This window comes from Thermobia domestica, chromosome 15 (genome assembly GCF_964235325.1).
Source record: "Thermobia domestica chromosome 15, izTheDome1.hap1.1, whole genome shotgun sequence".
Classification (NCBI taxonomy): Eukaryota; Metazoa; Arthropoda; class Insecta; order Zygentoma; family Lepismatidae; genus Thermobia; species Thermobia domestica.
The window spans coordinates 137,873,584-137,900,613 of NC_137468.1; the positions used below are offsets into that span (position 1 = coordinate 137,873,584).

General features: G+C 35.2%; 1 protein-coding gene across 2 annotated transcripts in view; it reads right to left on the minus strand.

Annotated features, from left to right (window-relative positions):
• The window catches only part of Blos1 (biogenesis of lysosome-related organelles complex 1 subunit 1), a 33,715-nt gene extending 10,039 nt beyond the window's left edge, over nucleotides 1-23,676 (minus strand). Inside the window, exons 1-3 of one of the 2 annotated variants that reach the window (XM_081740178.1) lie at nucleotides 23,521-23,676; nucleotides 14,935-15,007; nucleotides 10,015-10,232 (exon numbers count right to left, since the gene is read on the minus strand). In XM_081740178.1, the coding sequence (XP_081596304.1) occupies nucleotides 10,015-10,232; nucleotides 14,935-15,007; nucleotides 23,521-23,581 (352 nt within the window). In that variant the 5' untranslated portion in view covers nucleotides 23,582-23,676. The remainder of the gene's footprint in view (nucleotides 1-10,014; nucleotides 10,233-14,934; nucleotides 15,008-23,520) is intronic. The other variant, XM_081740179.1, reaches the window with a different exon arrangement.
• Between the last annotated feature and the right edge of the window lie 3,354 nt (nucleotides 23,677-27,030).

Consider the following 27,030-nt stretch of genomic DNA (forward strand, 5'->3'; position numbering starts at 1 on the left):
TTACATTTGAATTACATGATTGTCAATTGAGAAGATCTGCATAACATAGGCCTAACTCTTTCCGACATGAAAAATAAAATATTTATGCCAGATATTACTTTTAACACATTAAGGTCGAGTGGCCAACGCCTATTAAGAACAACAGACGTAGCCTTCCCTTTTCTTTACATTTTTAGAACAAATTCGAAAAACACCAAAATACCTCCGTCTGCCGAAAAAAAAGTTCACCCGCAAAGTTAAAGAAAAACTGCCTTCCTGTGAAATAACTAAACCAACAATGACGTATTAAACTAGTAGTTTATAATATTTTCGTCACAGCACCAAAAGCGTGCGTCACAATCAAGTCTAATTTAAGTTGGCGCAGCATACTATCATTGCATGATCAACACTACTCACAAACAATATTAAAGAAATTTCTACGATTCAATTTCAATAATTTCTGTAATCATTACTGATCTATTATTACAATATTATTAATGAAACAATCAACATTACTTGACCATTTTAATCCTCTTTACATTGATTATCAATTTGTACAGGGTGAGTCTCTTTTAGATTAACAGGTAAAGTGGGCTGCCTATGTACTTGGAGTTGAGAACAGTTGTACCGATGATAATTAGTAGGAAGAAAAATTATATATGAACAAGAAGATTAGATACTGATCATTCTTGTCTAATACCCACCAAGACATTAATGTCCAGGGACTCAGAATGTGAAAAGGAACAAATAACGTACATGTTATTTGGCTGTAAACAGTTTGCTTTCAATAACTGTTCAAAATACCCACATTCCTCTTCAGAAGAGAGAGAGAAGATGGACTCTCCCACTCACTTTCATACATGAGGGTTAGAGTAAGAGCAAGTTACGAGAGGGCGTAAGTAGTTATACCGTCATTTGACCTCACTTTGTGATGAATTTTCCACTTTTCTCAGGTCCCGCCTGATCCGAAGGAATCGATTTTCCAGTGTCGCACGATCTGCCATGACCCACGTACCATCCAACCATGAAAAATCGGACACCCCGAAAACACGTTCTCTTTTACAACTCCATTTTAGTGGTGTATTCGTTTCCTTTTATCAGCACTTTTTTCAACCCATATTTTACCATAGCAGACAATGAACATATTTTCCAACCGCCTATTTAACATAGCAGAAATTACGTAAGACTACGTAACATAGCAGAACTAATAAAAGACAATGAACACATTTTCCAACCCCTATGTAACATAGCAAAAATTACAAAAGACTACGAACACAACTATGTAACATAGGAAAAAGGCTATTAACATAATAGAGGTGTATTCGTTCTCTTTTTCAACCCCTATGTAACAGCAGAGATTATTCTTTTACGGGTGTACTCGTTCTCTTTTATGACCACTTTTTAGGGGTGTAATCGTTCTGTTTTACGACTACTTTCCTCAACCCCTATTTTAATATAGCAAACTACGAACACGTAGCAGAGCTAATAAAAGACTATGAACACATTTTCCAACCCCTATATAACATAGCAGAGAATACATAAGACCATGAACACGTAGGAGAGCTAATAAAAGATTGGCTTATTTTTCCACCCCTATTTTAACATAGCAAGAGGTACAAAAGACTATGAGCACAGAGACTACTTAAACCTATTTTCGCAAACCCCCTATGTATAAAAGAGTATGGCCTATTTTTAACCACTATTTAACAGCACAGATTAGAACCCCTATTTAATACAGAAGAAAATATGAACCAATAGTAGGAGTGTACTCGTTCTATTTTATCAACCACTATGTAACATAGCAGAAATTACACAAGCATTCATAAACTACATGTTCCACAAGTAGTGACCATCGAGGTCAAAAGTCAGAGAGAGAGAAGAGGAATGTCAAGTGTAATTTAAACCAGAATAACTCGCAAACGGAGCCACATATTGAGGTAGTGTTTCCACATTTAGTAATAGGTCATCAACTACTACATGTCCCAAAAGTACTGACCATCGAGGTCAAATGTCAAATATTTAAACCCGAATAACATCTCAAACGGAGCTACATATTGAGATGCTGTTTCTACATTTAGTAACAGGTCATCAACTACTACATGTCCCAAAAGTACTGACCATCGAAGTCAAAGGTCAAATATTTAAACCCGAATTACTCGTAAACGAAGTTACATATTAAGGTGCTGTTTCCACATTTAGTAATGGGTCATCACGGAGTGGCCATTGAGGTCAAAGGTCAAATATTTAACCCTTAATAACTTGTAAACAGACCGAAGGATAAATTTGAGTGGCCTATTCAATTTTGTTCCAAGCAGAAAAAAACTGAAGAATGAATAAATTTTGTTGGCTTCTTTACTTTTGTATTAACGATTAAAAAAAGCGAAGAAGGTATATTTTAAATAGCTCAGTATTTATGTACATTTTGTACTACTCAAATAAACGAAGGAATAAAATTGGATGTTCTACTTTTTGTACCAACGAGAAAAAAACGAAGAAGGACCATTTTAACTAGCTGAGTATTTTAAACCATATTCTACTACTCAAATAAACGAAGGAATAAATTTGAGTGACCTATTCAATTTTGTACCAATGAGAAATGCCATTTTAACTGGCTCAGAATTTCTATACCTTTTTGTGCTATTCAAATAAACGAAGGAATAAATTTGTACTAACGAGAAAAAAATTTCATTTTAACTAACTCAGAATTTTATATCATTCTGTAATACTCAAATAAACGAAGGAATAAATTTGAGTGACCTATTCAGTTTTGTAGCAAGCAGAAAAAGGAAAGAATTAACATAATAGAAATAAACGAAGGAATACATTTGGGTGGCCCATGTAATTTTGTACCAACCACGAAAAAAGTGAAGAAGGTTCATTATAGCGAGCTCAATATTTCTGTACCATTTTGTGCTACTCAAATAAACGAGGGAATAAATTTGGTTGGTCTATTTTATTTTTGTATCAATCAGAAGAAATGCAAAGAAGGTCCTTTTTAACTAGCACAGCATTCTAGGGGGATTCAAATAAACGAAAGAATAAATTTGAGTGGTCTATTTAGTTGTGGTGCTAGATTTTGTATATTTTTGTGTTACCCAGAAAAAGGGCCACCTTAAAGTAGCATTGCTAAATAAATTTTAATTGCCTCTCCCGTCATGTAAAAACATGCACTATATAAGCAGCTTTTGCCTAATGAAATTACACTAAAAAAATAATGTTAATACCCGTTTGCCTTCCACATTAGTAAGGTGCTCTGTGTTATATAAAAAACAAATTTGCACTCAATAGACTGTACCTTAGGACCCTCACTATACGAACAATACAAATGTTCGGTAACGCATTCGTAACGTTCCTTTTTTATTTTATTTAAAGTGCATTAATATTGAGAAGCTTAAATACCTGCAGCAACAGAAAGAATAATTCAGCACTTTTTATAGATGGTGGGCAACATTGAACTTTGAAAATTTTTCTCTTCCTTGATGAGCTGATTTTTACTTTGATATGATCTCTTCTTCGTCTGGTTTTCCTTCTGCCTTTTCCTCTATCAGCACAGTCATCCAAAATGGCCAAGCATGCTCTTTATTCTTTTTTCTTTAGTGCGTCTTCATTCCTTAGTAACGCTAATTGCTATGGAGTCTGTTCTACAGAATTAAGTTAAAATTGAATGTATGACGCTACTCTCTTCTACTACATTTTTCTTCTGTAACCAATGGCAGGTCTGGTTGATTAAATCTTACGTTCAAATATGTTAGTGACCGGGAAACTTTGGACTTTAACGTTGCCGTTAGTATTTTGTCAACCTATACTAAATGTAAGACTTAATTCGCTAAACGCACGTTCATTAACCATATAACTATGAGCCTTAGTAACGGGAGGGGTAATTAAAAATTATTTACAATTATTGTTTAGCATTTTGGTCTATGACCCTAGAGTTTTCCCACACAAAGTATCACAACAATGTGTTGCTTATTTAAACGGAATGTTTTTTCTGTTGGCACGAAAAATTCGAATTTTAAAAAATGTAGTACCATAACTTAATGGCACATCCTTGTTTATTTTGAATGGTATATAAAAAGTGCACAAACATAGTAATATGGCTCACCTTGTACAAAACATGTCTCTTTCTCTGGATAACACAAACATATACAAAACAGTATAAAATCTAGCACCACAATTAAATAGGCCACTCAAATTTATTCCTTCATTTATTTGAATTTCCCAGAAATGTATAAAATGCTATTCGCTTTTTGCTTTCTGGTACAAATAATTCCTTCGTTTATTTGAATAGCAGAAAAAGTTATAAATTTCTGTTAAAATTGCATTTCTTTGCTTTTTTTGTTTGTTACAAAAGGAAAGAGGGCACCCAAATTTTATACATTCTACACTTTTTTTCTGCTTGCAACAAAATTGAGTAAGTCACTCAAATTTATTGCTTTGTTTGTTTAAATAATACAAAATGGTATAGAAATTCTGACTAGTTAAAATGGACGTTCATTTTTTTCTCGTTGGTACAAAATTGAATAGGTCACTAAAATGTATTCCTTCCTTTGCTTAAGTAGTACAAAAGATATAAAATTTTGAGCGTTAAAATGGTCCTTTTTCGCTTTTTCTGGTTGGTACAAAAAAATAGAATATCCAAATTTATTCTTTCGTTTATTTGAGTAGTACAAAAGGTACATAAATTCTGAGCTACTTAAAATAGTCCTTTTTCGGTTTCTCTGGTTAGTACAAATTTATTCCTTTGTTTATTTAAATAGTACAAAATGGTATAAAATAATCAACTAGTTAAAATGGTCCTTCTTCGCCTTTATTCCTTCGTTTATTTGAATAGCACAAAATGATATAAAATTCTCAGCTAGTTAAAATGGACCTTCGCCTTTTTTAGGTTAGTACAAAACTAAAGAGATCACTAAAATTTATGATTTCGTTTATTAGAAGAGCACAAAAGCTATAATGACCCTTCACTTTTTCCAGTTGGTTCAAAAGCAAATAGTCCACCCAAATTTTATTCATTCTTCACTTTCTTTCTGGTTGGTGCAAAACTAAATACTCCATCCAAATTTATTTCTTCGTGTATTTGAATGGTACAAAATGATATAGAAATTCTTAGTTAAAATGAACCTTCTTCTGGCTGACACAAAAAATAGAGCACTCAAATTTATTCCTTCGTTTATTTGAATAGTACAAAATGGTATAGAAATTCTTAGTTAAAATGGAATTTCTTTGTTTTTTTCTCTTAGTACAAAATTGAATAGTAGAGCTAAATTTATTCCTACGTTTATTTGAACAATACAAAAGGTATAAAATTCTAAGCCAGTTAAAAATGGTCCTTCTTCGCTTTTTTTCGCTTGGCACAAAAGTAAATAAGCCATTCAAATTTATTCCTTCGTTTGTTTGAGCTAGTTAAAATGGTCCTTTTTCGCTTTTTCTGGTTAGTACAAATTTATTCCTTTGTTTGTCTGAGCTAAGTAAAATGGATCTTCGCTTTTTTCGGGTCGATACAAAACTAAATAGACAATTCAAATTTATTCCTTTCTTTATTTGAATAGCCCAAAAAGGTATAAAACACAGAACTAGTTAAAATGACGTTTCTTTACTTTTTCTGCTTGGTACAAAACTGAATAGGTCACAGAAATTTATCCGTCGCTCTGTTTACAAGTTATTCGGATTTAAATATTTGACCTTTGACCTAGATGGTCAGTACTTTTGGGACATCACCTACCTATTACTAAATGTGGAAACAGTATCTCAATATGTGGCTACGTTTACGAGTTATTCTGGTTTAAATATTTGGCCTTTCATCTTGATGGTCACTACTTTCCGGACATGTTGTAGTTGATGAATGCTTGTGTAATTTCTGCTGTTACATAGGGGTTGATAAAATGGAACGAGTATACTCCTGCTATTGGTTCATATTTTCTTCTGTATTAAACATGGGTTATAATCTGTGCTATGCTAAATAGTGGTTAAAAATAGGCCATACTCTTTTATATATAGGGAGGTTGCGAAAATAGGTTTTCGTAGTCTCTGTATAATTTCTACTATGTTAAAATAGAGGTTGAAAAAAGTGGTCATAAAAGAGAACGAATACACCGCTATTATGTTAGTAGTCTTTGCTATGTTACATAGAAGTGCTACTAAAATATGCGTTCGTAGTCTCTGTGCTCACTCTTGCTACGTTAAAATAGGGGTGGAAAAATAAGCCAAACGCTCTGCTGTTACATAGGGGTTGAAAAAGAGAACGAGTATACCTCTATTATGTTAGTAGCCTTTCTCCTGTGTTACATAGTTGTGTTCGTAGTCTTATGTAATTTTAGTTATGTTACATAGGGGTTGGAAAATGTGTTCATTGTCTTTTATTAGTTCTGCTATCTTACGTAGTCTTATGTAATTTCTGCTATGTTAAATAGACGGTTGGAAAATATGTTCATTGTCTTTTATTAGCTCCGGTATGTTAAGTAGTTTTATGTAATTTCTGCTATGTTACAGACGGGTTGAAAAATAAGCCATACTCTTTTAATAGCTCTGCTATGTTACATAGTCTTATGTAATTTCTGCTATGTTAAAATAAGGGTTGAAAAATGTGCTCATAAAAGGGAACAAATATACACCTAAAATGGGGTCGTAAAAGAGAACGTGTTTTCGGGGTGTTCGATTTTATATGGTTGGATGGTACGTGGGTCATGGCAGATCGTGCGACACTGAAAAATCGAGTCATTCGGATCAGGCGGGAGCTGAGAAAAGTGGAAAATTCATCACAAAGTGAGGTCAAGTGACGGTATAACTACTTGCGTAGTAGTAATTTGTAGGTAAGGTTAGGTACAAGCAGAAATGAAATCTTTAAGTTTTACGTCCCACGGTATGCCGGTTAGGCTAAAGTTGTCGGTGGTGATGAGAGATGAATGAAATGGTGGAGTGAAGAAAGTGGGAGGAAACGGGACAACCCCGGGAAAACCCACGAGCACGGTGTTTGTCCACCACAAAGTCCACACGGCACGAGCTGGGATCGAACCAGGGACCCCAAGCATCGGAGGTGAACGCTCTAGCACTGAGCCACCGCGCCCCCAGGTACGAGCAGGTGAGGGTAAGCAAACACGGGGAGCTACATGAGTATGAGCGAGGGTTAGAAAAATACTTGTCTGTCGCACAGAGTACTAACTGTTTCTGTATGGACTCAAGAAATCATTCTTCGATTGATGGTATCAATTGATCTCCCATGTATGATGGAACTGCTTATGTCTCGCAAACTACTCAAATATATTGTCAGATGTTTATGCCATTTTAGACGAAAGATTTCTTCATTAATTTCTCATTCATTCCACCAAAATCTTCCTTCCTTCTTGTACTTCAGCCTTATTAATTCTGCATGCTTCCTTCTCCAACAGACTTCACCTCCATGGCATTCACAAGTTAACTAACTGAATATGACATTCTGTTTAGTGCGCTGAAGTAAACGTGATCGGCAATTATATTTTTCTCTTCTACAAATGCCTAGTAGAACTGGCAACTCAGCTTACTGACAAAACTTAAACTGACCCATCTAGTATGTCATTTCGTATACTGTCATATTCACACGAGTTCCCAGTCGAATAGCAATATTCTATACCAGTGATTCCCTATCTTGTTTACGAGGTGCCCATCTTCGTAAACCCTGTATACTTCAAGCCCCTGACCCCTCTTGCGATTTCAGATGCCGCGTTGAATTATCAATTCTCCATTAATATTCGTAATAATAATAATACACTGAATGACAAGAAAGTTAAACATCTGAAAAGAATCATCGTCTGGGGATCTCTGGGTTTGATTCCTGATAGAATATATGCGCGTCCAGCTTGGACGTCAAATCCGCCTCAGTGCCAAAACCAGGATACTGAGGGTAAGTTGTAAGCCATCTTGTATCAGAAGAAGATACAACAGCTGTACAACACCCTTCCCACCGGATCTGTGATGCATCCAAGCCAAAGAAGTGCTGAAATAAAATCAAATAATTACATGGTAACATCACTAAAGCACTTGGGGGGACCTTCTAGCTGTCACAGATCATTGCAAACTCTAATAATTTATATACCCACCAATGGTATTGACGTGTAAGTGGACATCAGACCATTCCTTCCAGATGCCTAAATTTATTGTGAGTCGGCGTAATAATAATTTTCACTAATCTCTATGTGTTTCCAGCAAGACATCTGCATACGATTGTAGTACAGTATTATTTTTACCAGCTTTGTCCTTAATGACACCACAGATATTACTCAATAATTTTGGGTTTGTACCTTATTTATAGTAATCTGGCACCACTTTGTTAGAACATACCTAATTCAGTATTTGTTAAATAACTGTAAGAAACAGCATAACTAATTATACATTCTTGCTTTTGATTAAATGTCTTTTTTATATTTTATAATACTCCCAACAACACCGACAACCCTTACGGTAGTAGAAAAAAATGCAAAAGCTCAAAAACAGAGTTGTGAGTAATGTAGAAAAAGAGTAGTATTTAGCAATCAGACATGTAGCATCTGCCAAGTTTGCTAAATCAAAATTGTAAATAGTCATTACAAGTGGTGTTTCATTGGTAATTTCACGGTTTATTTCCGTCAGTAGCACTCGCCCCTTTCCTCCTTCAGTTAGGAATGGATGTTCTATACTTTATTACGAGACATGTAAGATTATCCTGAAACGAATTTGCGTTTAGTTGAGTTGCGAGTGTAGAGTTGACGTTTTTTATGAATATTTCCCTATTCCAAGAAAAATTGTGACTGTTTACTGTATGTATGGATATTACTGTATGAATAGATATTTTCTATTTTTAATTCTCTGGAAGTGAGCGTTAAGTTAAGCGTAGCTTATATGAGGTATAAGTTTGAGCTAAGCAGGTTTCCTATCAAGTTTTAAGTTCCATTTCTACACCTTAACAGTGAGCTGAGCTAAGCTAGTATTAAATGTGAGTTTCTATAACTTGGTAGTCTTCTCTTCTGACGCATGTTGAAGAGATCAAGAATGAAATGAGCATGAGAGAGATGACGCTTCTCATGAAGAGATTTCCCAATATTTTAATTTTATATTTTTCTTAACTGGTGACTTATCAGACTGAAATCTTAATCCATAAAAACGTTTCATTAATTTCGGTACAAGACGAAAATCAGTTTTCACAGGGGTTCATGAAATCCAATTATTGTAGAATATTTCTCACATGAAAGTGTCGCTGACCATTACTAACATGGTGCGATCGTTACAGTATTTTCAGAGAAATCGAAATTGGCATCACTCGCATTAAATCCAATAGGTTCTTCCGTAACTGTATTCCATTTAAACACTTCTCAAAACATTTGATCACTAGTGTTCACTGAGAAATATTTTTAAATGTACGCAGTATCCAATACGTTACTGAAGTCAGACCGTACTGGCAATATATATTAACAATAACTGAGTTTGCGTTACAATGTATGGGGTAACGGTTTTCTGTTATTTCACGAAGAAATGAGTGTCGAAAAGAAAATAAAATTATATAAGATACAAAGAAAACAGTTTAAAAATGTCCTCAGTTGGTATGCTTTTAAGATTTCTTATTTAGAAAAAAAAAAAAAAAAAAAAAAGAACAAAATTGTATTAAAACTGTATAATATTTTTTCTGCATATAAACTGCATGAAATATAAACATGTTTGTTTCATGGAGTTCAATAAACCAAACTCGTCCAGATGTTCGTTCAGTATAGTTCTTTAACGGATCATATAAAAGTAATGTCCATCATTTAGTATAAGAGGGTCTGGGTTTACTTATAGTGAGAAGCTTTAGCGTTACAGCAAGTTATAGAAAGTGGCCCTGAATTGTTTCGCTACTCTTAAACGACATCTAAAAGCTAAGATATAATTTTCTGTTACAGTAATTTATTTAATATATTTTTACGTTCATTCAAACTGACTTCACATCAGAATACACAGTAATTATAAGATAAACTTTATGAGTTCAAACAATTTACTTAAAAATGACATATCACAGAATAAAATTACTGAGCAATTGTAATACATACTAACCTTTATACGCATACTCTAAGGCACTGGACACAGTTCGCATATCTGTTTCAATACTTTTCGCCCAATTTTCAACGTCCCCTATTTCTTTTAGAGCGCTGCTGAAACTCTCTACTAAATGAAGCCACTGCTGCGTTTGCTTTGCGAAATTAGTTGCATTGTGATGCAAGTGTTTTGCCTCTGTATCCAGTCGCTTCTGGTTGATATATGCCTGCGCCACTCTTAAATATAAAGAGATTATATTATAAATAACAATTGTTTACATTTAACTATAATGTTATTCACATGCACACATCGTCATACAATGTTATGTCTCTATGAGAGATAGGAATCAAACGAGCATCAAACTTAGGACCATCTGTTTAACCCTTAAAATGATAAGCTTTTTTGTAATACAAAATGATGAGGTGAGTCCATTGGACTCAACTTGTTTATCTGTACCATTTTGAATTTTAGGCCGATTTTTACGTAATAAACTTTAAACATGCATCAAGGAACCCATGTTTATTACTTGAGTTCTTCGATTCATCTGACCAGAGGACAATATTGAAAAGATCGGACCAGTCTTTATACCAAGCAAGCATCATCTCCCCATACTCCAACCGATCATCAGTCTTCTGGCGATAATTCCTGGCAGTAATGTGGTCTCAATGGATGAAAATTCAACTTTTCCTTTAGAACAGTTTGGATTGTATGTCGGAATAAACCACTTTGGCGAGATGTCTGCCCCTATTATTTCTGAGAACTTCGAGTGAACATTACCTGGGGCACTTGTACATCTTCCTTCGTTCTGAATATTGAGGGACGACTGTGTCTCCTACTATCTGCTACAAAGCCTGTGTCCATTACTTTAGAATGGCAATTCCTTATTATCTTTGCATCTACCGAGGCTTGTGGTCCTTTCACATTTCGCCAACTCTGTTCTTGTACAGAACTGCCACACTTCATGCCGGGGGGCCAGCTAAACCCACTCATACAAGATTAGACGTTGCGCAAACGACCCTGATATCTACAATGACATAAATGAAATATATAATAAATTCTAATGTTGTAAGTAACATTTTTTTTTTCTTTCACGAAAATTGATTAAGTATTAAAAAGTGACAAACAATTTTCAATAGAGAATCAATTCACGCTCACCCATTACGTACTACGCTGCTATCAAACCAAATTTTGTCACGATCGGATAAATATCATCGTACCATACCACATATAGCTTTCCACTACGTCAAACCCCAAATTTGACGGCCAATAACTCAGGAAACAAAGATCTGCACACTACGTGAAATTCTATCACCATCCCAATTTTGGTCAAGATCGGATGAATTCCATCGATTACGTACGATATATAATGCCCCTTCTGATATTGAATTTTAAAAAGAAAAATCAAATGAAGGACGAAAAAGGATGGTCTACGAAAAAAAGTCAAAACTTAAGGATTTTCCTTTTTGAAGAAAGTCTTTTACATATGACTGCTTCTCCTTGGCAAAGTCGCATGAAGGTGTAGAAAGTTGAGTAGATCGTTAAAAAAAATTAATCCTCATTTAACTTTTTTAAGAACTAGGGTCGGATAGTTGAAAGTCTACTGGACATTATTAGAGGCACGAGTTTTTCGCACCAAGAATTTGAAAATTTAGCGTTTCGTTTTTCGTATTTCCCGTTTTGTAGCATTTTCCAAATCAAGTTTCGCATTTTGCAGCTCTTATGGAAAATATATTTCCTGACACTTTTACAATTGTTCGTTTTATTCATACATCACTACAGAAATAAACCATTAAATTATCCAAAAACAAAACAAGCTGAATATTTCACTCGACATTATAAATTTCACTTATAGAGAATTATATATTTATGGAACTGAAGGAAAATCAGTAACTAAACTTCCTATGAGTAGGAAAGTTTTTCTGTCTTCTGAAATCACATAGGCACAAGTTACATTTAGCATTAAACATAAGCTATTATTTTTCCTCCTTCATTGTTGTACGTTTGCCACTCATCACAAGTCCATACTTGGAGAAAAACCTTTCTCAATTGGCATTGCTTGTTGGAAGCCACACATATTTTAAGTGCATTTACAACAAACTTCAAACTGTCATCACTTCGGCGCTTTTGTCCATTCAAAATATTCACTACACTGCACTTTCTAGACGAATTACTTGTAAGAGTTCACAGGCCACTCAGTAAAACTCCAAATACGGTACTTCGTCATCAGATGCTTGCATTTTTAATTAAATGAAGGCAAAGCTAAAAAAAAAAAAAAAAAAAAAAAAACTTAACGCAACAATGTCTGGTTCACTACTACACGCAATTACAGAAGGATCAAATAGGTTTCCCAAAGCATCATATATCTCTATAGTTTGGAAGTCTTTTCTAAATTTCGCATTATTTCGCGTAGTTAGAAATTTCGCCAAAACACCAATTTTGCGTTTTATAGCGAAACGGAAACCAATAAAAATACACACAGAATATAATAAAACATCAAGAAACTGAAAATTATTTAATTCTGACGCATTTCATTTTATCGTGCATTGCGAAAAACTCGAGGCTCTAGATATTATTATTATTAAAAGGAAAATACTGCTTGATATAGAAAAAAGGGATTGAAAAATGAAGCTTAATGAAGGAATTAACAAATAATCTATCTATTAAAATGCTACAATAGCAATTAAAAGCGACTGAGATCTAACCTATAACTTTGGCTTTCAAATCTTTCACTTACGGTTATGTGCGATTTCACGTTTAACAGAGACAAACATTTTGAGTATTTGTACTTTAAATAGTCTAAATTAGTTAACTATATCTTTTTCATAAAGTTTATGATATAAAATTATTGTTCAAAGCCTTTGTATTTTAATAAGCCTTCTCTAAAATCAATGCATGTGAATTGTGCTTCCATCTTCCGAGTTCTTTTAAACTATGTTTATATGTTTGTGGTCAATCCTTTCGACAATGAGATCTCGGAAACTACAGGCTCTAGAAAGATAACGTTTTCACTGATCGATTGCAAATTTTGCGTAAATTGTCCAGTTCTAATTGAATATTTAAAAAAATATGGTCATTATTTCTTTATTACATTTTTTTAGGATACACTGGAAGCGTTGAAATTAAAAAAAAAAACTAAAGCATCATATCCTATGCATTATACATTCCAACACCACAATGTTGTATATTGGGGTTGTATATGTCTCAGGAGTTTGTTCCATGGCCAAATAATAGTGAAAAAGGAAGGATAACCATTTATCGAGTCTAAGGTAAATCTTTATTTTTTGAGTGTTTTGCCAAATGAACACCATATAACTGACATTATAATTAATTGTATATGTACTTTATTTGCTTATTACATACTGCATGCAAGAAGAAAGAAAACACTGGTCATACATGAATTAGAAACTCCAACCGGAAGTAGGCTCAAATCTTGCGAACAGTGCGAGATATTGAGAAAAAATAATCGAAAAAATCTCCCCTTTATGATAACCCTTGCTGATTTTTTTTTAAAAATCAAGACGTCTTTCACTTGTGTCTGTAAAGGGGCATGTACATATGTTGTGAGGAATGATGAGATTTATGATCATATGCGAATGATGCGCTGTGTAGAGAGCGCAGGTTTAGCTAGTAATATTAAAAAATGAAAGTTAGTTAAACAAAATTAACTAAACCATTCAAAAATTGAAATTATACTTAATAATAATCATTCTTTGTTAACTTTGTTAATCTTCACTTTTCAATCCTTTTCCCCCATCAAGTAAAATTTTATGATGTATATAATGTCTCTCGCCTACATTATTTAATATCTATCTAGGAGATAGTGAAAAATAGCCTACAGAATTAAGACATCATTTCAGTAGGAGGTAGAATGATTAGGTGTATACGGTTTGCAGATGATATTAGACAGAAGTCATGGTGATTGGAATGAAGGTGTCGGTGTCAAATATGGAAGTAGGAGGGGAGAAATAGAACAGGTGACTAGTTTTCGATACCTGGGCAGTATTGTTAGTAATGATATGAAAAGTGAATGTGAAATGAAAGCAAGGATAGGAATGGCTAAAGAAGCCTTTAGGAGGGAGAGAAGATTATTTTATGTAATCCTGAATAAAGAGTTGAGAAAAAGACTAATAAAATGATTCGTATGGAGTACTGTACTGTATGGGTTAGAAACATGGACATTACGCAAATATGAGAAACGACTGGAAGCTTTCGAAAGGTGGGTGTGGGGAAGAATGGAGCGAATTAGCTGCGTTGAGTGGAAAACGAATGGGAGGGTGTTAGAAATGGTAGAGGACGAAAGAACAATTTTAGTTATTATTAAGAGGAGGAAAAGAAACTGTTTGGGACCTTGGGTAAGAAGGAACTGTATCATGAGGGACGTGCTAGAGAGTATAGTGGCAGGAAAGAGGAGGGAGGGATCGAAGGAGACTAAAATTAATGGACGATATCAAAACAGAAAAATCGTATGTGAAGACAGAGAGGTTAGTTGATGACTGTGGACCATGGAAACTTCTCAGTTGCAGCAGGTGACCTGCATACCTATGATGATGATAACAAGAATAACGTGAAAATTAAGAAAATACTAGGAATAAGAATACATATTACTTCTGTTAAATTCTTCATTTTCATTTTTTAATCTTTTCTTCCCTATGTTATAATTTATTGTCTTATTTATAAGCCTTCGCTCTCCTGTATTTCTACTGACCTACCGTCCCATTACTTTCATCTTTCTCCATTAAACTCCATCTACTTTCATCCTGGTATACTAGCATTCCAATATGGCGCCCACCTGGATGCTTCTCAGCTTGTTCTCTGTTAATCTCGCTCTTTCTATCTGATGAAAGACTTTAGCGAAAGAGCTTACAGTGTACTTGCTTTATTTTTATGATTATGGCTTCAATTGTTAAAGACAGATTAGAACCAAGCTGTCAAACTTACCCGACATTGAGATGATCCACGAGAGCCTGCGTTAAATTATTCGCCGCAGCTACAGCTTCTTTTCTCTTTTGTTCTGAAATAAATAATTAAACAAATGTTAGAAAAGAAGGAAGTGTGACATATAAAATCTGTCAAACTTGTATCTCTTAAAGTAATTAAGAATTCAGAATATCAAAGACCATTATGAAGAACTAATTCAGTGCGAAGTCGATTGACGTCATTAAGCCAAGTGTAATTTAATATAACTAATCTTACCATAAATACTGTCCCACCTTTTGAGAGTGGCTGTACTTCCGCCCGTAGAGAAGTGTCAGTTTTAAGTGTCCAACATGGAATGGAGCGAGTAAGAAAACCATGTGGCCTTTGATAGCGTTGCACAAGGTAGCCAAATCACCAGGGGAAATTTTCAAAATTCTCCAGAAGCTGCAAATTAGTAACAAAATTTTACCGCATTGTCTAGCGCTTGGTTGAGACTGGAATCGTGAAAGATCGCCCACGGCAAGGAAAATCACGCACAGTACGAACACCGGAATTCGTGAAAGCAATAGCGGCATGTCCGACGAAATCCAGTTAGGAAACATTTAAGGTATGGATCGTAAGCTAAAGATATTGAAAATGTATATGTCTCACACGTTAAACAGTGGTCCGGGACTCCATGCTTACAAACGCAAAAGACATTTCCTGAAAAATGAACTTAAGCGTTACGCAGCAAATGAGCACAGCCGAATCTTCTCCACTGATGAAAAGGTTTTCAGTGTTGGGGAGACTTTCAATAAAAAAGACAGGATATATGCCACATCCTCTAGAAAAGCTGGTGAAAAGACTCCAAGGATCCAGAGGGGTCAGTATCCTGCCTCAGTCATGATGTATTGGAGTGTGAACTACGAGGGTACAACGGAGCTCCATTTCTATGAAAAGGGGGTCAAAATGTCAGAAAAAGTGTACCAGAAGACAGTGCTTGAGAATCTAGTTGAGAATATCACCAGCATCCTCTTCCATGGACAGAACTGGAGCTTCTAGCAGGACTCAGCCCCAGCACATACGGCACGAACAACCCAGCAGTGCTGGAGGCAAATGTTCCGGACTTCATTTCCACTTCAGATTGGCCTTCTGCAAGTCCGGATCTAAACTCTTTGGACTACAAATTGTGGTTCAAGCTTCAGGAGATGGCTTGCAAGAAGAGACATCCTAATATTGAAAGTTTAAAGCAGTCTCTCCCGAAGGCAGCTGCGGATTTTGCATTTGATACGTAGTGTAATGCAATTGAGGAGTGACCACAGACTTTAAAGACTGTGTGCACGCTAATGGTGGCCAATTTGGATAATTATTTGCAATTTTGGTTCATAATGGATCCATGTAACTTATGTTATTAGGATATTAAAACATCTCTAAGCATTTTGTGTCAATGTACTTAAGGCTTTGGGACAGTACTTATGGTAAAATCAGGCACTAAACGGAAGGTTGAAGTTCGAACAAAATTAACATATACATGGTAGCAGAGATATTTAAAAAGTTGTACAAAAATGTAAAAAATATTAACGAAAAATTTGTAAAATTGTTACACTATCGGAAAGAAAAAATATTAAAAAAAAATATTATACTCTAACAATTTAAATTTTATACTCAAATAATAAATAAATAATAAAAACTATTAATTATATCACTCAATTTCAACCCATACCAGGCTCTTCTTCAGCGCGACTGATTAACTTTGACTGCTAATTCGACTTCATATTATAAAGAATTGTCATTGTGATAAATCTTGAAAATTGGAGGTAGAATAACTGATTTATTAATTTGTGTGATCTTCACTTTTCTTATTCTTTGATGGAAACTCTGTCGATGTGAACTTTTGAAAACCAATTTCTTCGATGAGAATTTTTTACAAATTGCTACGCATGTAATACATAATTTATGTAATTCTCGAAAAGTTTGTTTTCACTCCAATCGCTATTGAAACCAGTGGTGCTTGGGGTGCAAGAAGTCTTGAATTTATTAGGGAGGTAGGAAGACGCATTTCTTGTGTTTCCGGCAAAGTTCGCTCCACAACCTATCTTATACAGCGCATATCCATTTCTATCCAACGTGGTAACGTCTCGTCGGTCCTTGGCACTTTACCACCTGGCAAGGAACTGGACGAGGTGTTTCTACTCTGAGAAGAATTGTTTTATATATAATAGGTCCTGGACAATAGTTTTTCTTTTGATTAAAATTGTATATATCAATAATATTTTAATATTATGAACATAAATACTAATTAATGTCTGATGAAGATGACATTTCTTTATTGAAAAAATTTTAAATTTATAATATGTAACAATATTATATAATTACATAGTTAAAAACAAGTAAAACAAATGCATTTGTAGTAAAAAAAAAATAATTATGTGATTTATAACACTTGTGCTAATTTCTGTGGTTACAAATGAAACATTATCTTGAAAAGTCTTACGCACAGTTAATTCACTGAAAAAAATGAAATGAAATCTTTGAGTTTTACGTCCCACGGTTATGCCGGTTAGGCTAAAGGAGACGGTGGTGATGAGTAATGAATGAAATGGTGGAATGAAGAGAGTGGGAGGAAACGGGAGAACCCCGAGAAAACCCACGCACACGGTGTTTGTCCACCACAAAGTTCACATGGCGGGGGCTGGGATCGAACCCGGGACCCGAAGCATCAGAGGTGAACGCTTTACCGCTGAGCCACCGCGGCCCCCAGTTAATTCATTGAATTGAACAATCTTTTCTGGTTGCAGACACTCCAAAAACAAGAACGAATGAAGAACAGCTCGTGAAGCAGGGTGATTTTTTTTTAAATGCTGACTTTCTAAAATTTAAAACATAATTTATAATATTATTTATGGATTTACGAGTTCAAGCATCTCATTAAGATAGGAGTAGAAAGAAATTAGGAATATGCAAACGAGTCTGCCAGCGATTGATTTGAAGGTATTATCCTAGTACTTCTTCGCAGGCACGGCGCCACCCCAACAGAATTAAAATAGTGTATGCTATATCTTATATTTTGAAATAAATAATTTACACCTTCAGTTGTAATGTAAATATATGGATCTAACATTCTGCTTAATTCTGAAATCGTCTTAAGTCAGGTATTTGTGATAATGATGCCAAAAACAGCGATAACGAGTGAGTTAATTTTTTTTATATTTTTACTATTAAAACTCCAACTGACCAAAGCAGTATATATATTTTAAAATTACATATTTGAGTTAGTTTCGGCTATGTAACATAGCCTTCCTCAGACACATTATGAGAGAGATAACAAATTTGGACAACTTATAAACAATCTGGATGCAAGACACGCCCACTTTCTGTTTACAAAACGTAAACTTTCAATTGGCTCTAAAAAGTAAAATTTTAATTACTGTAAACATAAACTTTTAATTGACTCAAAAAGTAAATTTTTAATTACTGTAGTCACTTTCTCCTTTTGCGCACCTGCTATGAAACTCTCAGTTAGGTGTTTGTCACTTACACTTTCTATTCGCTATTGCCCATCTTCTGTTCCCCGTAGTACTCCTAGTCCAACAGCTCGTGTTAATCCTTTAAATTCTTTCTTTCTATTCTGTCTATCATCTTTTCCCATAATTCATGTAGTACAAGTCCACTAGACCAATTCATTAACTTCTCCTTCCCGTATTTCGTAATCCACTGGGTTTCTTTCCACTTTCTTATCACACTCCTTTTCTCCCTTTCTAATCCTTTTATTCCTTCCCAATCTATCTCATGTCCTATTTCTTTAATGTGTTTATATATTGCGTTGTTCTCTCTTTTTAGACTAGCATCATTCTTATGTTGTTTTATCCTTTGTTCTAATCTCTTTCCTGTTTCCCCTATGTACTTCATATCGCACTCTTTACAATTAACCTGGTACACTATCCCTTCCTCTTCTGATCTTATCTCCTTTTCTTTCTTTTCTCTCTCACTAAGTCTATTATCCTCTTTCCTCCTTTCCTGTATGTTTTAATCCCTTCCTTCCTCAACAGGTTCTTTAGAATCTCCGTTTTCTCGCCTAAACTTTCAATACCAAACCATCCTTTTCCTTCCTTCTCTGCTTCTTCCTCTTTTCTTTCTTCTAAATCTTCTCTTCTATATCCGTTTCCCTTTAATAACTGGCACAGTATTTCTATGTCTTATTTCTTTGTTGTTATCTATCATTTCTATTCTATTTTTCATGTTCTGTATAACATTCTTCTTAGCTCCACTACCTACGTCACTCCTCTTGTGGCAGTATATATCCCGACATCGCATTCTTTCCTGTACCATCTCGTTTCGAATTTTCCTCCTATTTTCTCTGATTTTCCTCTTCTCTTCTATCTCCATTTCTAGCCTAATCCCTTTTTCTTTTAACAAATTTCTCCAACTGTCTCTTAGTTCATTTCCATATTCCAAGGCAATCATCTACATATCTACAAAACATTATAAGATTTTGTCCTCTTCTTACTTTCCGTTCCCACCTGTTTCCGTTAGAATCTCTGCTAGTACCGGACTCAGTCTCCAACCTATGCTTAGTCCCTCTTTTATTCTCACCAATTTTTCACCAATCATGCGTACACTATTCTCCCATATCAGTTTTAGGGCCTTCAACATCTTCTTTTTCCATTTTCTTATAATCTTATTTTCCATTTCTTCTTCTATTGTTTTTAATACGTACTCCCTTTTGATGCTCGCAAACATTGCCTTTACATCTACGGTGTCAAATGTCCAGAGCACGATGACTGCCCCGTAACTTAAATTAGTATATTATGATGATGAAATACCTAGGAAGAAGATTTAAAATCCTAACACCACGTACTTTAAATTATCTCTTCTTGTAATCGACAGAATAGTTGCAGAAATGAATAGGCGTATTACAGAAAAAAATAGGTATTCTATTCAGGATAAGTAATCATCTTCCAAAAAGTGAGTACTTCCTCTCCTTTGATAAAACTGCGCTACTTGCATGTTATTATGGTGTAACATCAAATGTCGAGGTGGAACTGAAACTTCTCCTGAAAGTTTTCAGACGTTATGAGGATTTAAAAAGAGAAGAAAAAAACCCGCAAAATTACCTCAATTTATCAGTTCACTGAAGTGCTATACCTTTTCTAAATAGTTTTCCACGAAATTCACAAATTAGCAATTGTTTTCATCATTGTTGTATGTAGTTTACTATGTTTCACATATATTTCTCGTGTTCTAGACGAGTTAAAATACAGGCATCTCTGTATATCTAAGAAAACGCATGGCAAACAGTAGCCAAAGGGATGTATGCTTCCTTTCAGCAGAGAAAGATTATAATGAATATTGCTTTAGAGAATGTGGTAAACGCATTCGATGCCAAACATAAAAAATCGACTACAGGTGCCAAAGCTGGGAGACCCGGACGCCAAAGTTTGCTTCGGCCCTCTACGATCCTGATATTTTTAGTTAGACCTTTGCTTGGATATCTGACAACAATCACACGTACCTGAATGCTCCCCCCTAAGTTACGCAGAAATCACTGCCACTGAAATCGATGCATAGTACTTGCAGCAGTTCTAAAAATTCATTGTAAGCTTATTCGCGTTATTTCACATGTCATCAAAACACAAAATTTTAAAATATAATGTGATTTCCATACAATACAACTTTGGAAATGATTGATTCAATGATACAACTTTGTTATTTCTGTGTACTTCTTTTTATCCAGTTTATAATGTACTTTATACTTCCCACACGCACCTCCAAATAAAATTCATCCAAGAAATTCTTGATGAATTTCGCCATGTAGGTATGAAGACCAGTTATATATATATATATATATATATATATATATATATATATATATATATATATGTGTGTGTGTGTGTGTGTTTGTGTGTGTATGTCTGTCTGTTTTAAAATTCTGTAACTCCGAGTTGTATTATATGTCTTTTCCAAATAAATAAATAAATAAATACATAATTCTTTAAAAAAAAAATAGCAAAATAGCAGTGAAAACCACACAGAAACTTGCTTAACAGAGAATTTGATTCTAAATACCAAACGAGACGCTTGTTCACCATGAGCTTAAAAAACTTACATACGCGACTCGTAAGTGTGTGTGGTTTGTTGCTGCTGTCATTTTCTCTGGTTTCGAAACTGGAAGGACCAGAGGCTCACACTATCGAGGCAGGAAAGTCTCCTCCGATCAGATGCGATTAAACAACTGCAATAATGCAACCTGTGAATAGCTCGAGGTTGTGCAACATAGCATAAAATATATGATCAACCCTGGCAGTGTTAGACGACTCACTTAAAACAGAGTTGAATTCGAGACCCGTGAAGGAAACATTATAATTTTCAGTGTTGGTGTTACGGAAATTTAAAGGGTTCTTCTTAGTACGAGTGCGGAAGCGATTAAACTCGAGCCAATACTGTGCATAATCAGAGACAGAAGGAAAGTGTTGGCTCAATATGTTGGTTATCTCTGTCGAGTTAGTCCTAAAATCTCGTTAGGCGACAGAATGGGCACACTAGTAGTAATAGAGTGGTCCTTAATGGAGCGAAACTCACGCCAAACAGTAGTAATTGTTTTGATGAAGGCGATGTTACATTGCCAAAATTATTACACAAGTGTTATTAATTATTTACTGCTTTGGTCAGTTTTGTTTTATTACTACTGCCGACTATCTCCAAAGGTACAATGAACAAAATAAAAATGACTAGGAACGTAGAGTCGAACTTCAGTTGATAATATGAAGCCTTTACAAATTCCGGGAGAGTAGGTCAATTGAAAGTAAGAATCGGTAACTGAATTGGGAGCAGTTCACCTGACTTCTTTTAATCCAAATTGCTTCTACATATTGGTCTACTAGTTGAAGTTTAATATCCTCATCAATGGCATTCAGGAGATCCCAACACGAAATCATACAGCGGCTATCATTCAGTAGACGGCGAGGCTCTACTGTGACGTGAAGTTATCTCATGCAGTCTATTTTAAGTAGCTTCTCAGTTTTCTTTCTACTGATCGTTTCCACCAATAATGTACTTTTTTTTTTTTAAGTTTTCTAATGATCTAACTTATCGGGCAGTGTATGTAGTTACTACGTTAATTACAAAAGGGGACAAGGTCTTAAATCCACTCGGACGCTTAGATTCACTACTGGTGCTTTCTTGGGACAAAAATGTTAAGAGATCAAAGTTTTAGCTCTGCACGAGTTGGAGGCGTCCAGTAATTTTCTATTTGGTAGGACAAACACATGCTAAGATATTCAAAAGAACGTAAACGCCTAAAATTGAAAAAACGCTAAATGGCGGCAGCCGCTGTGTCGCCATGGGATGTTGTAAAAAATAATTAATTGTGGTTTTGAAGTACCCTGATATAGGATAAACATTCATGAAAAAATTATATTTTGATTTTTTGAGATGCTCGAGCGGCACATGCTCGATCACTTAGAATGGATTGACTCTAATAGATACAACCATGAAATTTTAATGTTTTAACATTCTCAGAGAAATGATCGAAATACCTGTTCCAGGTCTCTAGGTCATACCTGAACTGAGATATGGGGATGCAAAGTCCCCCTAAGAATAACATGGGGGTATTTTAGAAATGATCGAAAACGAGCAATATTAGAGTTGAATTCATAGTTTTGGGGTGGCTTAGATGAATAGTGATAGTTTTAATCCAATTCAAGATGATACTCCATTCCCCAGGGAAGGTGCGAAATTTTAAAAGTAATCGGAAACGACACATATTAGTGTTGAAAGCATACTTTACGAGGTCACTGAGTTTGACGGTATTAGTTTCTATGATGTTCGAGTTCTTCCTCTTCCCTTGGGGTGAGATAGGGTTGGATGACTTCCTAAAAATAATCAGATAAGCTAGCTAATTAGTAACTACTATAATTAGAGCGAATTAAACACATCAACATATTTTCTTGCGCTTGCGCGGGATTCTGCGGGTTGCTACTTTTAACTATTACTTTATTATGAATTTATTTTAAAAAAACCAAAATTTTGCCGCCCCTAAACCCTGCCGCCCTGTGCTAGAGCACAAAATAGCACTTACCTAAATACGGGCCGGTTTATATATATATGTCTTTTCATGGGGAAGGTTCTAGATTACTGGTCCCCCATGTAGGTAAGTAGCTGGGTTGCTTTCTTTCTGTACTAAAGTTTATATATTTAATTTACACAGTATTGCCGAGCGAGCGTTAGCGAGTGAAGGCAGGTTACAGCCCCGCAGGGCACGTTGTTTTCTGTCTTTATTGCTGCTCAATGAGAAGGGGTACCAGTAATCAAGAACGTTGCTCTTTTCATTCAAAGTATCCAATTTTACCTCTAAATCTTTCAAACTGGGGTGCGCCAAAAGTACACCAACACCTCAATCAGTATTGAATTACCTAGACATGAGCCAGTTCAACAGTCCACAACGTCTTAGGAAATAACTTAAAACAAGGAAAGTAAACGAAAAATGTTTTTATAATCTGACAGGCTATTCTTAATCTGAGCAACAAATATCAAGCGATTATAAACATTTTTGAATTCTGTTTTCACGAAAGAGTAAAAATACTTAACAGAAGTTACTTAAAATATAAGCATCTATCGCTTACAGTTTACCTTGTTCTTCCTTTCTTTGAGACTGCTTAGCTTGATGCTCTTTCACTAATGATGACAACATATTTCTTGCAGAATTAAATACCACACTTCACTTTCGTTGACAATTATCCCATTACTGAATATCTTCTTCTTCTTCTCCAAATCACCAACGGTAACTTCTGCCTCGAACATAATTCATGTAGGTTACAAGAAAGATTGACATATAGGTATTAACCTTATAAGTGAATGTTTCAAATCAAAACTATATTGTCGAAGAGAAAAGGTCACAATCAAGAACATGAGAAGTTAAAATTTAGAGTGAAGTTCAGACAACAAAAAAGGGTTAATGCCCTTTTGACAGGAGTAAAAAGGTGGGAAAAGTGAGAAATGTATAATAACGAGGTGACGAACGTCAACAATAACGAGATGTATGATCTAGTAAATGTAGAAAAAAGTTATGTAAGTGTAGTTTAGATAAGAAGAAAGTCCAATTTGACCCCCTTTCTGAACAAAGCACCATGGTGTAAAGATATGCACACTAAGGCTGTCATTGAAGAATCCAAAATATTTTTCTCTTAAAACCACTAACGATTATAAAAATAAAATTTATAACCTCGCACAAATATTCATATAGGGTGCAAGTGTGACATTATTTTAAATGTACAAGGAAAACTTTTGAAATGAAAACTAATTTTCCACGTGCTAGGATTTCCTATGTCTGATCGACACAATGGTAGACACGAAACTGCCTGAAATATTATATATCCTTTCTCTATGCTCTGAAATATTGCACCAGTGAACCATATGTGACCTTGAACAGTTGAAGTGCGTAAATTCAAGAGAAAAAAACCGCTTCACTTCATCTTCTAAGTGCTACAAACGACGAGTTATATTTGACACTCGTGACAAGACCTATCGGCAATTTATAAATGTTCAATATAGATAAATCCAATGATGAGTAAAACACTTGGAAAGTCGAGACAAAATTACCGTACTAGAGAAAAAAACTACGAACTGTAGGAGAATATTCGATTAGTAGAAAGATAAAAGAAAACCGAAAAAGGAAAGCAGTGCCATGAAAATAATGGAATTGAGATTGAAAGGTCCAGTGCCATAAGATACATACAACAGAAAGTATAACTGGAGACGGCATAGAGAATAGCGGGGACAAGCAGACTAGTGATTACCTGTACCGAGGTCATTTCCACAATCACAACGGGAAGTTGACGTAGATGATAGAAAGGAACATTGTGGAAACAATATAAAGGAGAAGTAGTAATAATAAACGGATTTCGGTAGTAGAGAGAGAGGTGGCAAGGAACTAAGGAGGAAAGTGAAAGGAAGAGGGTGTTGCCGATATCAAGGAGTGATAAATCCTTGAGATTTGTAATGTTCCCTATGTTGTATGTGGCAGGGAAGGGATCGGGAGTGGTATGCAGAAGGAGAGAGTTCGTGGGAGGCTGGGTTACCAAACAAACTGCCAACACTGGAAACTCGGTTTGCCGACTTATTAACAACCACGCCCACGTGACTTTTCGCTAATAAAATGAGAGTAAAGGAGCTGGAGAAGTGCGTTGTTCTGCTAATGATTTAATTTCTAAAAGTCGACCCATTTTTGATTCTAAGGATAGGATAGTAATGCAGTTAGTGAATTTAGAATCATTAGCGATACAAACTGTAACACAAGAGTATTGAAGGCACCTTGTGCAAGACAGAAGACAGAATGGAAGAAGACAGCAAATGCAACAAAGGCACCTTGTGCAAGAGGGATATTAGAGTAGAAGGACAATTTGTAATTAAAAAGTATTTCGATAAAGTAATAATAGAAAACAGAGCTAACACAGTCACGGGATTTAGAACCATTAGCATATAAATACCAGGTATCTGAGAGGGAAACGAGAAAGCTAATATTGGAAGATAGAAACATAGATAGGGAAGACACCAGTTAAATTTGCGAAGGAAAAGATTTGAGGTAATTGATAAGAGAGAAGGACACAAGTTATCACTGAGAAACTGAACATAATTTACGAAGAGGGGAACTCATGCTTACGTAAAAAGTACTGTGACAGGAGTAGTGGCTTAAAGGAATAATGTACTTCAAAAGATACCCTATTGAAGAGAAGGAAGATTAGTGATACGTTTAATGGGTTTCGGGTAAATTAGGATAGAAATCATAGGTGATCAGGGGTAGATAAGCTTTACGAAACAAAATAAGAAGATGACTAATGTCAACATTTCAACGGGTGGCTTTGATTTTTCGGTGAACATTGAGAAAGCAGTCAGCTTTTGTATGAAGAGAGCGACACTGAGATGTCGAACACAGAGAAATACATGCCTAGATAATTAATAGATGAAACTTGAGAAATGGAGTCACCATGGATGACCAAGAGGAGAAGGAAAGAACATTTTCTAGTAAATTCCTCAAAATGAGTTTTAGTCGATTTAATTGCAAAATTATACTGATCAGATCAGAGTGAAAAGGGAGTGAGAGCAGTAGCAAAAAGATTGGAAGCCACAGAAGAGGTAGGAGCAGTAGTATATACGACAATGTCGTCAGCAGAGTTCCTCGTGGCTAACCGGTTAGCGTAGGTCACTATGGTGTGAGAGACCCGGGTTATATATTGGGTCTAGAGAAAGATAGAAACCGCAGACAGAGGTGTAAAGGTAGGGTTCAGAGAAGGGACTTGTATAAGAAGGGAAATTGATAACTGCCAAACCCGTAAGTATATATTCCAACGGAGGAGGCGACTGAGAGAAGCAGAGCAGAGATTGAGGTACGGAGCCGAGGAGGTTCGGAGGGACGGGAAATACGATTGGGGTACCATCATTAAAACGACAACAAGAAGAAGTAAAACAAGTATCATATACTTCAGATCCAGCTGTTTTGGAGATGGTACTTCACAAATGGGGATGATAACAGTTTGACTGGCCAGCAAGATACCAAGTGTTTTATCTCTTAAAAAGAAAGGGTTTATTTCTCTATATATAATTATTATTATGTGAATGAAATTGATGATGTCTGTTAACAGATTTTATTTATGCTGAACAATCTTATTTATGCTGAAAATTTACAATCTGCATTTCGAGCATGGGCAGATATATTCAAACAGAATACATAATGATTTATGGGAGCAAAAAAAAAAAAAAAAAAAAAACACATGTAAAAGAAACAAGTACATATATATGTGAATTAAGATGAATATATCGTTACCTCGATAGTTAGGTCCTGTCACAAAGAGACCTACCCACAATCTGTATAGCATTTGTCATCATAACATAAATCAGGTAAGATAGGAAAGGACAACTTACAAGCCAGGAGAGTGTGCTGCCATAATGAATCGAAGCCTCTTCAGACGTAACGTAGAATCTTAAGATGTTCCAAATACAAGGAATGGAAGAGAGAATCGAATAGAATAGAATAGAATGTTTTGTCAACTGAAGTGAGGCTTTTTATATCATTCTGGCAAGACAATTTCACTTTCACTTGTAAGTTGTTTACAGTCAAGGTTGTTTTAATCCTTGTTTAAGCCA